We start from the raw sequence: 14,440 nt of genomic DNA on the forward strand, positions 1-14,440 counted from the left end.
AATAAAAGGTTCTCAAAATTTATTATTTTTAATCTCAAGATTTTGTAAAACTGACTCTGAATTTTGAATGCTTGGAGCTAGCCATATTGACACTGCAACAACAAAGTTCTAGGAAACCCAGCCTACGTGACCGACAAGGGAAAACGCTATTAGCTGGCACACTTGCTAAGCAGGTGTTAACTATCATGTAGGGATACAAACCAGGTCTCAGAGTCCGTTAAAATTATGTGGACAGGGCCCAATTTCTTCTCCTGGATTTTTAACCCAAGAACTGCTCTAGCAAGGTCATCTAGACAAATTGAGAGTCGGTGACAAATTGTGGAGAACAAGAACCGTAGGAGAAAAAGGCATGTGGTGAAGGAAATGAGGCTTTTTTTTCTTTTCTTTTTTTGATTACTGGTAGTGTAGTAGGGAATAGAATGAGAGAAGCAGAAGTAGCCCACCATATAAGAAACAGATTTATAAAGGTGAACTCCCATGTGGCAAGATAGGAGGCTGGAAAGCCAGATTTGAGTGTATTTATTCCCACAGCATGGCTAAAAAATAAGTGACTAATATACTGACAGGAACAAGTGGTCCCTTAAATGGTACAAAACATCCTAGAAAAAATAACCCACTCCAACAGGAAGAGAGAGCACAGAAGTAAATAAAATGACGGCACCCAATGCAAAAGTGTGATGGTGAATCATAACTATTAGTGTGGAGCCACTGTCACGCTCTCCCGTCTACTTAATTATTCCAGCCCCGTGAACGGTGGTAGGTATTTTGGCAGGAGAAGCTCTCCCACTGACATAGTACTGTCCACGCCAGCCCTTAGGTCGGTGGAACTTATGTCACACAGGGGGGTGGCTTATTCACACCCCAGAATGACATAACGTATACCAATTTAAGATGTAGCGTGTATATAGCCTTAACTAGGTCTCTGTGCTCTTGATTTTATCATCGTCATGAAGAAGAAATGCAAGAAGCTGAATTTGTGTCTACAATGCAGACGAAAAATCAGCTGATGGCAAAAATAGCAATTGTTATAAAGAAAACAGATTTAAGTAAACAAACAGATAATCCAGATGGATTCTACGGCCCTTTGGAAAAATGGGCAGTCTCTGTTCCCCTTTCAAATAATGCTGGGGTTCATGCTGAGTGTACAAGCAGGAACATAGAGAGGCTTGTGTGGTCACACAGGGTAATAGCTTTATTCAAGATAACCCAGAAGAGACCCACATTGTGGTCCTCTAGCAACTAGAACTTTTACATCTTGCCCTAACTTAATTCTCCACTGGGCAACATATCTTGCCCATCCTATTGATTTCTTAACACTAGGCATTGGTATCAATTTATAGAGGCCTATGCGCAGAGAAAAAATTATCATTCCATGAAGTTATTAGTTCTGACTCAGGGATGGATTATGACATTCTGAGGCCCTAAGCTATGTCAAGTATAAGAGGCCATACCTTTAATAAACTCTTCTCCCCCCCCGCCACAGAAAGGGCATTGAATATATAAACACGAAAGCTTTATATTTGCATATATACACAAAGGCAAAGTTGTAAAAATAGAATAATAATCTTCATTTTCAGCAGCCCTCTCTGGAACAATCACATCATGACAAATAAATTTTAAACAAATTCTTTGAATTGCAAAAGTAAGTAAAGTAGAAGTAAACAATACACTATAAAAAATACAGTAAATAGTACAACGTACTAGAAGAGTTCTCAGGAAATTTTTCTTCTCTGTTGGGCATCTAAATTGTGGAATTCCTTGTCTGAATAGGCAAAGAGACTTTTAGAGGATATCAGATGGCAATAGAGGATACAAGAGGCAATAGAGGATATAGGATGCACATAACCCACAGGCATAAAGCTCAAATATTATGGTAGTTCTACTGATACGAATTATACCCAGATTATAAGCAAACCATCAGAAAATTGTATGCAGGTTGTATTTTTCCAATCAGTTGATTTGTTTTGTTTTTATAGAAGGTTATGCTGAATTACCTAGTATTGGTAATAAAATTAGTAGCAGAAAATTTTTATTGAAACCAGTAAAAAAAAATAATTTTTATATTATATAAATAAAATATAATGTGTTATTTTACCAGGATACCTCTGTGAAAGTTAGTGCTACGTTCTCACAGGGAAACAAGAAAGGATATATAATTTTTTTTACACCATGAATAAAGAAAATTATTCTTCTTTTCATATGAATAAATAAATAAAAAAAACATTTGATTGATTTTGTTAGGGAAATATAAAGTTTATGCAGACTATATAGAAAATATATTTACAAATGTTTATTCTGATTTAATTTTCACTATGAAACAATGAATTGTTGGGATTTTTCTTTTGCCATACTATAAAAATACAATTATGCATATGATATGTGATTTATAAATATATATAAGAATTTTTACATAGCATACTACCTATAATAAAATATTATCTTGCATGCTCCAAACCCGCCAAGCTGAAAATCCCAATCTTTTTCTAGGCAAACATCTCTCTTCATGTTGGCTTCTCTATCCTCTGTCTCTCACAGGACCACTAATTAATCTCAAGTAAACACCTCAGACACAGTGACAATAAGCTATATGCGCAAAAGAGAAAGGAGGAATTTGCCAGTCTTTTTTCTGCTAATCTCTAGACAGGCATTGAGAAAGTGAGAAAAACTATCTTATATTTAAAGCAAATATAATGAATATTATAGCCTTTAATAGCCTATAAATTATATATGCACATGGTGAGCAAGTTATTTCAAACTAAGTACTCAGGATATTTTGATATATATGTATATATTCCTTCACTTATCTCAAAACCCTCTATTTATCCTTTCATCAAAACTCTCTGATATTTACTGTGAAGGTTCCCAAAACTGACAGAGGGAAGCCAACACAAATTTATTCTCCTCAAGATCCACTGGACCCAAGTCCATAAGATGATCACCAGCAAACTCAATCATGTGAAGCATGAATAGTGCATGAAGCAGAAAGCGGCGTACACACTACAATACACAGTTGTACGTTTTTACAGATCAAAAGAAGAACACACTAACATATGAGTGTGAGCTTGGCAGGATTGTTTCACAACACTGCTGTCTCTGACCTCACATTTTTCCCAATTTTATCAGCAGTGAGATTTATTTATTTAAATAAGTTATGAGGGCACGGTCAGAATTTTACCAGTAGCAGCTGGCCAACGAAATGCTGCTTTAGGAGACTGATAGCAGACTTACTCAAAGAAATACGAATTTTACAAGTGCAATTATCATTTCTTCCTCAGCCCTGGCCTCTCGCCAATTAGTGAAGGGTAAGGGTATTTGTGTAGCCAGATGTGCATATTTTTGTCATATTTGAATGAAAATATCTACATTTAGAGCGAATCTTCTTTTTCCCCCACATGTCTCCTTTATTTATCAACAGATTTTGATAAAATTTGAAGTGGAGTCAGTTTTTTAGAGGTCACTCATGTTGAAAGGCCCTAAGATGTCGCTTAGTTCGCTTATACCTTAATCCGGCACTGTTCTGACTGCTAGTTACCTGAAAGTGTGCAGGAGTCTTCTGCATAGTCTTCTAGCAGTCTTCTAGTCTTCTAGATATTTGCTGGAACTTCACGTCTCCTTAGTTTATGTTTCACTGTAATACTGTCCCTTGTTCCAACTAACTTTTTTTGGTAAGCTTTGCTTTCCCTAGAGTTGAGTGTGAAAGATGCAGTACACTCACTGTACACTGTCACAGTATCCCTCATCGTCTGCCTTCTGGCTATCATGATTATATTGGAGAGTATGTTTTACAAAAGCAATAGAAAATGAGCTAGGATGCGATCATTGCATATTTTTTTTTTTTGGTCGCTGGAAATAGCTTTTCTAGCCCTATAATGCACCTGAAGAATCTGGAGGCCAGAAGTCAATAGGAGTTGCCAAGGGCAAGTACCTCACGGGAGGATCAGGCCCTGAGATGACACAGCTATACATACAGCATTTTCCATTCATGTTTATTTGCTCCAATATTCTAATCTGTCAATGGATTATTTTTGGAGGGGGGATTTGGCTCTTCCTGGTGTCTTTTGTCCAATCCCAAGATGCCATTTCCAGATAATAGTGTGGACACTTAACAGTTGGTTGTTTCTTCCATGGCTGGAGGGCACCATCTTGGCAGGAGTGGGAAGCTGTAAAGGCATCACAACCAAAGGCCTCTGGACACTTTCAAATACAAGACAACCAATAAAGACAGCAACATGCCCCAATATCTTCCCCGAGTAAGAAACGGAGGAAACCATACCAAACATAAACCAAACAAGCCCCCCAGATCAGGGCCTATGCTAGCCTCCCCAAAAGGGTCATGTCTATATTACCTAACCCAAGTTGCATACCTGGCAGAGGTATAGGATTCTCTTTCAGAGTAAAGAATCAGTCAGGTTTATAATGCAAGTTTAGACTCAAGAGCAGCTGCTAAGAGGAGAGTCCAGTTATTTTCTTTCATGTGTTCTCATACCTTAACTATGACAGTGTCTGTTATGCAAATAAATTTAAACTGATGACAACTGACGTAGTGTTTAACTAGTATGGATTACATCCCAGGAATTTGTTTTAATATAAAAACATTAAACTACAATTCAGACATTAATTCCATGAAGGCAACATTGTACTAGTGTTTCCAAATCTTATCTGCACAAGCAGACTTCTGTATGGGTATGCAATTATGTAATATAAAGAGAAAGACATCTGCTGTAAATCAGTCTTTTTTTTCACTTGAAAGTCTCAAGATAGAGGACGGTTTCTCATAATTCCCTTCTCCTGTCTCTTCAAAGGATCATGTTTAAAGGTTTAAGAGTAACAGCCGTGTTAGTCTGTATTCACAAAAAGAAAAGGAGTACTTGTGGCACCTTAGCGACTAACCAATTTATTTGAGCATAAGCTTTCGTGAGCTACAGCTTCCGATGCATCCGATGAAGTGAGCTGTAGCCCACGAAAGCTTATGCTCAAATAAATTGGTTAGTCTCTAAGGTGCCACAAGTACTCCTTTTCTTTTTGTTTAAAGGTTTAAATATTCTCAACCCTAAATGAACATTGTTTACAAGTGTCTTCTGAATTATAATTGGTCTCAGATTACCTAAACAATTCTACAGCAAGCCTATCATTGTTTAATATATATTGTAAGCTTGTTATGATAGTTATTTTTCAAGTGCATTGTTTGTAGAGGGTAAATGTTAAGGGATAATGAATATTAAGAATTGCATTCAAGGCAAAAACGGTTTCATCATTCCACACAGTGGATTTCAACTCCAATATTTTGCCTCTGATATCAATAGGCATCGTGCACACAGGGAGAGCAGAATACAGGAGACCAAATCCACCATACAGTTTGGAGAATGCCACTTTAAATGTATAACCCTGGCAAGACAGGCAACTCAGAAAGGGACCTGGGTGTCATTGTAGACAACTCAATAAAGACTTAAGTAAAATCCTGCTCACACTGACATCAAGGTCTATACAGCCAAGGTCAGCCTTCCCTGACTGGGTCCTAAATCAGAATCTGCTTATACAAGACTCCGATATCGGTAAAGAAAATAAAACTAATTTTCTAAAGTTAGCCTTTGTGAGTCATTTATCATAGGATCTTCAAATCCTCATGTGACACTACATCAGCTTGGGTCTTTCATTCAGTTCATGGGACTGTGACAAGATTAGTTATACAGTTCATTCTATCATTCAGACCTTAGTAGGGATGTTGCTGTTATTTTTCAAAGCCTTAGTTCTATAAAAACTTACAGTTCCGAGATCAACAATGAAACAGTCTCCTTTGTTGAAACTGGCCCAGCTGAGAGGAACTTCTGTAGCTCTCACTACCCTCCGGCCCTTAATATGCAGAAGCCTCTGTGCACTCAAGTCATTAGTGACTACGTGTTTAAATCCAGATGCAACGCCACCAGCCTAAATATAAAAACAAATATGGAAACTTTGATTAAGTTTGGTTTTCTTTCTACAGCAGTATTGAGAAACCAGACCTCGGACATGTACGAAATGAGAGCTATGTGGCATTCTGCTTGGGATTACCAACACTGACCACAGCCCAGAAGGACAGAGACAGTGGGTCAGATCAACACCTGCACTTCTGTGAACCGGGGGGAATACAGCTGTAATTCAGATACACCAGTGTATGGAACTACCACAGAAGGGATGGGTGTCAACATCATTACACCCCTTCCCCTGTTCCTATGGGGACCCTCTGAATGAGGGAAGCAGAGAATGGCACTGGCTGCTCTCTCCATCGCTATTTCCCACAACCATGTGCGGAAACCCAGCATAAGGTAATGCTGACCAAGACTGTCTGGGCAGAACCCAAGAGGGGAGCCCATAGGGACTAGGAGGAAGTATGGAGGCATATGGCCTCTGCACAGATGACTAGAGATGGGCAACACTCCCTCCTAGCAGGTGAAAAAAATGCAGATTTGGAAACACTGAAATGATCTGAGAGTTCATGTTGGTTTTGCTCAATTGTTTCAAAAGACATCTACAATAATTTTTTTAAAACAAAACATTTGAATTTTTTTATTCAAAATGAGTTTGTTTCAAAATTCCTTTAATTTCATTTTTAAAAAAATCCAGTTAAAAAATGGTCAAAATCGGCTGTTCCGATTTTGTCAAAACAAAACATTTTGTTTGACACAGAACAACCCAACCAGCCATATTTTATTTGAAAAAATTCATTTTCAGTTTGACCGAAATGATTCCCGCCGCCAATTTTCCAGAATTGCCAGCACACCAAAAAATCCATTACTGACACTGCTCTACAAATGACCCTACCCTCCTCCGTTCTCAAGAGATCTCCTGGTTTCAAGATGCTGTTCTGTATGGGAAGGAGAGAATTCCAAGGTAATTCTGTGAGTAATCTCCCTGTCCCTGAAGTGGATGTTTGCCACCTAGGAAGCAATCTGACCCAGGGTGCTGCCCACACAGGGAAAATCCAAAACACTGGTTTGAGCTTTCGTGAATTTAAACGTATTCCCTTGGGATTAAACGGACTTGGCCTATGTGCCTGCACAGGGAAATAAGCACTTGAGACCTCTAACAAGGTGGCCCAGACCCTGGGCTTCAGCACCCATCTACTCCCTTCCTCAAGCAAAATGGTCAAAGAAGGAGGAAGTAAAGGAAGAATTATGACTGAGTTTCGAGCTGTGGAGCTACTCCTGGAGCTGTGTAGTTCACACAACATCCCTTGCTTAGGGTTGTGCCTCAAGGCACAGACTATTTATTTCTCAGCAAGCAGCAGTTGAATTAACAAAACAATATTTTAATCCTTCCAAATGACTAATTAGCTACTGCTGCCCAAGAGAATTTCAGAAGCAGCTGGTATGACAACCTACTGCCGGCAACACCACAGATAATAAGTTATTGCTGTTGGGAAGTAGGCACTAGTACTGGTTGGAATTTTCAACTTTTTGAAATTTCAATGAAAGTTTCATGAAAAATGCATGCTGTTTTTCAGCCAGCTCTACTACACGTACAAAACTCCAATGTAACAGGAGTGGGCAAACCCCTCCATACGGGATGGAAACCAAACTTTTTGAAGCAAAAACCAAAGGAGGTTCCGGGTATCTTCCCCATTTTTCTTTTTTACACACTTCCAAACACTGGGTTCTGTATGAGGCCAAAAGCAGAGGTGCCCCAAACCAGTGAGGCAGAGGTCATTCGTCTGGTATTGACAGCTTACCCAGAAGCAGAAAGTACCAAGAATCGCAAGACTGCAGGCTCACATGCGGTTTTACAGCCCCGTTTTGCAATCTTAAGAAATTGAGAGCTTATTTGAACAGAACTGTTGGATCCCATATCACAAGCAGGCATGGGAGGGAGGCACCCTTTTTGTGAGCTTAGACAGAGACCTTCAAATCTTGTCATGTACTCCATGAAACATTTTTTCATGCCTACTTTTTAATTGGGCAGATTCTGCCATTCTTATGTCAAACAATACCTTACACTGAGAATATTCCCACTGAAATAAATGCTACTTGCAGAGAAAGGTACTAGTCTATATGAGTAACCATGATAGAATGTAATCCTATATAGTTATTACAATAGGGAAAGATGGTTCTTTTGAATACCAATAAAAGGTGTCAAGAAATTGTGTTTCTGATTTTTCAAACATTCTAAGTCATTAATTGTGTAAATATGGTTACTTTGTATTAAAGCTAGGTAGAAAGCAGAACATTTTCCAGAATCCAACAAAGATATGTTTTGACCTTTTAGGTGGTGTGAGGGGGAGGGGGAGTTGTGTTTGTTCTGGAGAAACATTTTCATAGCTGACTGTTTACCTTGTACTTAATCCCTCCTTTGAAATATCCAACAAAGTCAGTAGACTCGTATCCTTGAATTTCTCTACTCTGCACAGGTTTTCCACCTAGGTAGTCATCCATCTGAACAGTGAAGATTGCTGCAGCTGTGCTTTCATCCTGGGTGCATTCTTTTCCTGAAAAAAGATAAAATATTACCCTTATGAGCAAGTCATTCTAGTGTAACAAGATGGGTAGCCTGGATTTTTGTTTTCCAAATAGTTTTCCCGGACCCAGTAATCAGATGCGTGATGATATCCTGATGCAACATTCAGCAGAATAACAGTCTATGTTTCGCGAAAATGCACCCAGCCCTTTCGCCTTTTGACCCTTTCAGCAAAAACACAGACACCCTTCAGGACTATTTCGTAGCCACTTGCAGTACTGGCTTTCTACAGAAAACAAGAAGGAGGAGCGTCAAAACAGAACCTCTCTCAATCTTCTTGAGTAACATTCTAGTTTAGTGAGACAAATTCAAGCCTGAAAAATGGCTCTGAAAGCTACTTTTGGCTTTCCAAAATGACTTGTTTTGAGTGTGAGCATGGAAAACGCTTGGGAGGGCCAGGGAGCAGAAAGTAGTTACCTGGGGCAATATTTGAGGTGGGAGGAGGATACCAAGTTTAGCTAAACGTGCTGGTTCCATTTACACTGAATTTGGTGTAAAAAAAAAAAAAGAGTACTTGTGGCACCTTAAAGTACTCCTTTTCTTTTTGCGGATACAGACTAACACGGCTGCTACTCTGAAACCTGACTGGTGTGTTATCTTTTCAGAGAATAGCACACAACAATTCTTACCAAGAAAGTATGACCACATTTATGGTCAAGGCTCATCTTAGTCTACTATAGCATGCTCTGTAAAAAACCCTTTCTAGCATGATTAGACTCTCTCTACAGTCCAAGAAACCTATATTGCACATGTTTAGTAAGATAGATGTTTAAGATTAATTCTCTGGAAAGGCACCAGTAGTCTCCGGTCTCACCAGAGAGGGCTTTTATTCCATCATCTGCAGTGCCTGTGCCTGGTTTCTGGCACTGAGGTGAAGCAGGGTTCAGAAATTCTGAAGCAATCACATAAGGGGCAAGGTTGCTGTTTTTTTGCAAATGGAAAAAGTTGTGTGCTTTCAGCTGAGTCATCAATAGAAGAGGACCACTGAACTGGGCTGTTGCCTTTCCGGTAGATGACTGAGGAACGCCTGGTCAAAGAGAGACCCTGGTGGCTCCAGTCAGCACTGCTGACCAGGCCACTAAAAGTCCAGTTGGCCGCAGTGGCCGGCTCTGCACGGCTCCCGGAAGTGGCTGGCATGTCCCTATGAGCAGGGCAGCCAGGAGGGCTCCACGTGCTGCCCCTGCCCCGAGCGCCAGCTCCTCAGCTCCCAACCCTATGTACCCAGCCTGGAGCCCCCTCCCACACCCTGAACCCCTCATGTCTGGCCCCACTCCAGAGCCCATACCCCCTCCCACACCCCAACTCCCTGCTCCAGCCTGGAGCCCCCTACTGCACCCCAAATTCTCATCCCCACCTCCACTCCAGAGCTTGCACCCCCAGCCGGAGCCCTCACCCCCTCCCGCACTCCAACCCTCTGCCCCAGCCTGCTGAAAATGAGCGAGTCAGGGTGGGGGAGATCAAGCAAAGGAGGGAGGGGGGATGCAATGAGCGAGGGCAGGGCCTTGGTGAAGGGGCAGGGCAGGCCAAGGGTGTTTGGTTTTCTGCAATCAGAAAGTTGGCAACCCTAGATGGGTGAGAAGTGACAAAACTAAGAAATTACTTCCAGCATCAGGCTCCAGGCAGTCTATGCCAAGCCCAGGAGACCTTTCAGGGGTTGCACGGAGGGAAAAAGATGGAGGAAGAGATGAAACTCCAGCCAAATGTCATATTACAGGAGGCCAGACAACTGTCTTCCCCACCTGCATGTACTGGGAAAGGGCAAGGAGAGGCAGAGAGCGGGGACTACATTTCCTAAGGATGGCCTCTTAACTAGCCCCTCACATTAATATGCATCCTGGGTTGCTTTGCAGTTTTAGAGAATGCTTGTACAACTCACGTGGGAGAGAAGAACTGCTGGAGCTGCTTTTGAAATGGAGGAAACCCTGGTTCTCAGGGAATCAAAGGGAGGAGTAACAACAGTTTATGCAGAATCCTCTGGAGGGTGGAATCATACAGCTGCCTGACTTTATAGAAGCAGCTTTAGATCAGACGAAGCCAGCAAGCAGACAGTTAAAAGCCTTGAAGGAGCCATGCCAGCCCTTAGAAAAAGAGAGAACTCTTCAATGGAGTACCCCACTTTTTGAGATTAGGACAGACCAGCGGAAACCTAGAATTCTGACAATTTGATCCCAACGAGCAGAGCTCCATTAATTTCCAGGTACTAGACCAGCAAGTGGAAGCTTGTAAACTGGGTGCCCCAGCACAAAAGCCAAGGCCAGGACTATTAACTCCATAAGCAGTATAGGCACAGACAGACTGGTGTTGAAACACTTTCATATAAACACAGAGCAACTGTTAAAAATTGGTTTAAAAATTAATTTATGGACATTCATTTCCGTAAGGCACATACTTTAAATTTATAGCATGTAATTATACCACAGGGACCAAGGAAATAGGCCCTGAAATATTGTTATAGATAAGAGTCAATTTCTATACCAAGTCTTGCAATAAAAATTTAATATTGTTTAAAATATCAGGTAAATTCAGCCTGGCGTACACAGCTCAAACTCAACTGGAGCTAGAGGGCCTGAATCCACACTCATACACACACATGTATGCCAGGAATGGCTCCACTAAAGCAAGTGCGAGTGAGAAGACAATCAGGCCCAGTGGCTCAGGGCTGATTGCAGCTCGTCCATTTTTGTGTAGATAATTCATTTCTGGGTATACAAAATGGCCTAGAACTAAACCTTGAAAACCCAGAGGCCATGGCAATCTAGGTAAAGATGGTCTCAAGGAGAGTGCCATCCTGGTAAGAGATGACTAGTATTCCACAGAACTAAGAACCCAGAATATTAGAACTATAAAGTCATAAAATCCTCTCATTAGCATTGCTAGCAGGCAACGTGGGGAAAGCCACAAAAACCACATACAAACAGAAAGTCTCATTATCTCAACAACCGGTAGAGATTTTCCAGGAGATAGAAGGGTGAACTTAGAGATATGCCTGGCTAGCATGCAAGGGCTTTAACTATGTCCTAATGGGGCATGGTTTGATGGCTAATCCCTAAAACAGATGTCAAGGTTCCTTCCCCACTCTGAACTCTAGGGTACAGATGTGGGGACCTGCATGAAAACCTCCTAAGCTTACTTTTACCAGCTTAGGTTAAAACTTCCCCAAAGTACAAACTATTTTACTTTTTGCCCTTGGACTTATCGCTGCCACCACCAAATGTCTAACAGGGATATAATTTGGAAAGAGTCCGTTTGGAAACGTCTTTCCCCCCAAAATCCTCCCAAACATTACACCCACTTTCCTGGGGAAGGTTTGATAAAAATCCTCACCAATTTGTATAGGTGACCAGAGACCCAAACCCTTGGATCTTAAGAATAATGAAAAAGCATTCAGTTTCTTAAAAGAAGAATTTTAATAGAAGAAAAAGTAAAAAGAATCACCTCTGTAAAATCAGGATGGTAAATACCTTACAGGGTAATTAGATTAAAAACAGAGAATCCCTCTAGGCAAAACCTTAAATTATAAAAAGACACAAAAACAGGAATCTACATTCCATTCAGCACAGTTTATTTTCTCACCCATTTAAAGAAATCAGAATCTAACGCATATCTAGCTAGATTACTTACTAAGTTCTACGACTCCATTCCTGTTCTGTCCCTGGCAAAAGCATCACACTGACAGAGAGAGAGGCTTTGTTTCTCCCTCCCCCCAGCTTTTGAAAGTATCTTGTCTCCTCATGGGTCATTTTGGTCAGGTGCTAGCGAGGTTATCCTAGCTTTTTAACCCTTTACAAGTGAAAGGGTTTTTCCTCTGGCCAGGAGGGATTTTAAAGGTGTTTACCCTTCCCTTTATATTTATGACACAGACTCTGCCTAGTCTGCCCATAGTAGCAAGCACAAGCTGTAACCACGACTACAAGCCAACTGGTGCTTGCTGAAAGGAGTACTAAGTTGGGCAACATCCTACCCAGAACAAAAAAAATATTCTTTATACTCTGGACACACTGGCAAGCATCTTTGCTCCACTTTTCCATTGGTTCACAGGCTCTTGGGTGAACAGACTGGAATTGATCTTTTACTGCTACACTGGCTTCAAGTCTTCACAACTGCAGAGCAAAGACAGCTAGGAAAAGGTAAGAAAAAAAAAACAAATGCCAAAAGCAAACTAGAAGTTTGTGGTGGTCAGTTAAGACTCATAGGGAACCCAAGAATAAACCATGTTAACATGGTGCAGCCATAGTCACATTTTCCTAAGGCACAAGAGGCAGAGGGTAGGGTTAGGTTATTTACATAATGCTGGAAGTTTCCTCTCCTAGAATTGTATTGTGACAGCAATACCACGTCTCTAAATTGGATTACACTTTTGTTTAGACAGAGTATTTGAATGGTGGAGAGAAGATCCTTTCAGAACATTGTAGTCAACCCAAAACCTATTTGATGCCAGAATTAGGATCAGTCTTGTGGATTCCAAGGTATCAAATCTTTAGGGACCTTTATGGCCAGAGACATTTAGCGTGTTCACTGAGCAGAGCCTGTATACTGTAAATCCTTAGTAGAAACCACAAAGTTATTATTTAGTTCCCTATTTCTGAAAGCTTACTCTTTTGTAAGAATACATCAGACATTGGTGAAAAGAGAACAAAGCACAATCTTGTTAATAGCCCGAGGGATGGAAAAGTTATGAACTAAACACCATGCTTAAAAAAACCCAGAAACACTCATACAAATAAGCCAAGGTGTTTTTTTGTCTGTTTGTTTGTTTTTTTGCTTTGTTTTTTTAGGTAGAACCTAGAGGCCTCAGCGGATCCAGACCCTTTGTGAACTGTACAAAGATAACAAAGTGACAGTCCCTGTCCCAAAGCACTTTTAATCTAGACCAGGGGACAGCAACCTTTCAGAAGTGCTGTGCCCAGTCTTTATGTATTCACTTTAATGTAAGGTTTCGCGTTTCAGTAATACATTTTAACATTTTTTAGAAGGTCTCTCTCTATAAGTCTATATATTATATAACTAAACTATTGTCGTATGTAAAATAAACAAGGTTTTCAAAATGTTTAAGAAGCTTCATTTAAAATTAAAATGCTGATCTTACGCCGCCAGCCCGCTCAGCCCGCTGCCAGCCTGGGGTTCCGTTCACCTACGCCAGCAGCGGGCTGAGCGGGGCCTGTGGCCGGGACCTTGGCTGGCAAGAGGCTGGCAGCCAGAACCCCAGACCGCCAGTGGGCTGAGCAGGGCCAGCGGCTGGGACCCCAGACTGGCAGTGGGCTGAGCGGCTCAGCCCGCTGCCACTCAGCCCACTGCCGGTCTGGGGTCAGTCCGCCGGCTACTGCCAGCCAAGGTCCCGGCTGCTGGCCCCACTCAGCCCACTGCCGGTCTTGGATCCCAGCCCTGCCCACATAGAGTGGGTACCTACCTCCTCCCTGGTTCTAGCCCATTCTCTTCCTCTCTCTCTGCACTGAGCTGAGGGTGGGAGTGCACTGACAACAGGGCTGGGGGTGAAGGAGCAGGCTGGGGGTTGGGATGCAGGGTCTGGCCAGGAGCTAGAATGAGGGAGGGGGCTCAGGGTTGGGGCAAGAGGTTTGGTTGTGGAGTGCTTACCTGGGCAGCTCCCATTTGGTGCGAGGGGTGCAGGTAGGAATGTGGGAGGGTGCAGGAGCTCGTGTTTGGCGCTCAGGGTGGGGGTGGGAATGTGGGGGTGCAAGACTCAGGACATGGGGGGGCTCGGTATGTGTGGGGGTACTGGAGTCAGGGCTGGGGTCGTGGGGGGTGCAGGAGTGAGGGCACAGGGCTGGCTGTGTGTGAGGGGAGTGCACGGGTCAGGGCAGGGGGCTGGGGGATGTAAGGTGCAGGGATCAGGGCAGAGGGCTGGGGTGTGTGAGGGGGGTGCAGTGGTCAGGGCAGAAGGCTGGGGGTGTGGGCTAGGGTCCTGGGGGCACTCCCAGCCCCCTGCTCAGAGCGG

At 42.1% G+C, this 14,440-nt stretch overlaps 1 protein-coding gene across 1 annotated transcript in view; it reads right to left on the minus strand.

The window, feature by feature from the left end:
• The window catches only part of SCIN (scinderin), a 96,602-nt gene that overhangs the window by 76,598 nt on the left and 5,564 nt on the right, over positions 1–14,440 (minus strand). Inside the window, exons 2-3 of the mRNA XM_073333825.2 lie at positions 8,304–8,458; positions 5,764–5,925 (exon numbers count right to left, since the gene is read on the minus strand). Coding sequence (XP_073189926.2) covers positions 5,764–5,925; positions 8,304–8,458 — 317 coding nt within the window. The remainder of the gene's footprint in view (positions 1–5,763; positions 5,926–8,303; positions 8,459–14,440) is intronic.

Source organism: Lepidochelys kempii, chromosome 2 (genome assembly GCF_965140285.1).
Source record: "Lepidochelys kempii isolate rLepKem1 chromosome 2, rLepKem1.hap1, whole genome shotgun sequence".
NCBI lineage: Eukaryota > Metazoa > Chordata > Testudines > Cheloniidae > Lepidochelys > Lepidochelys kempii.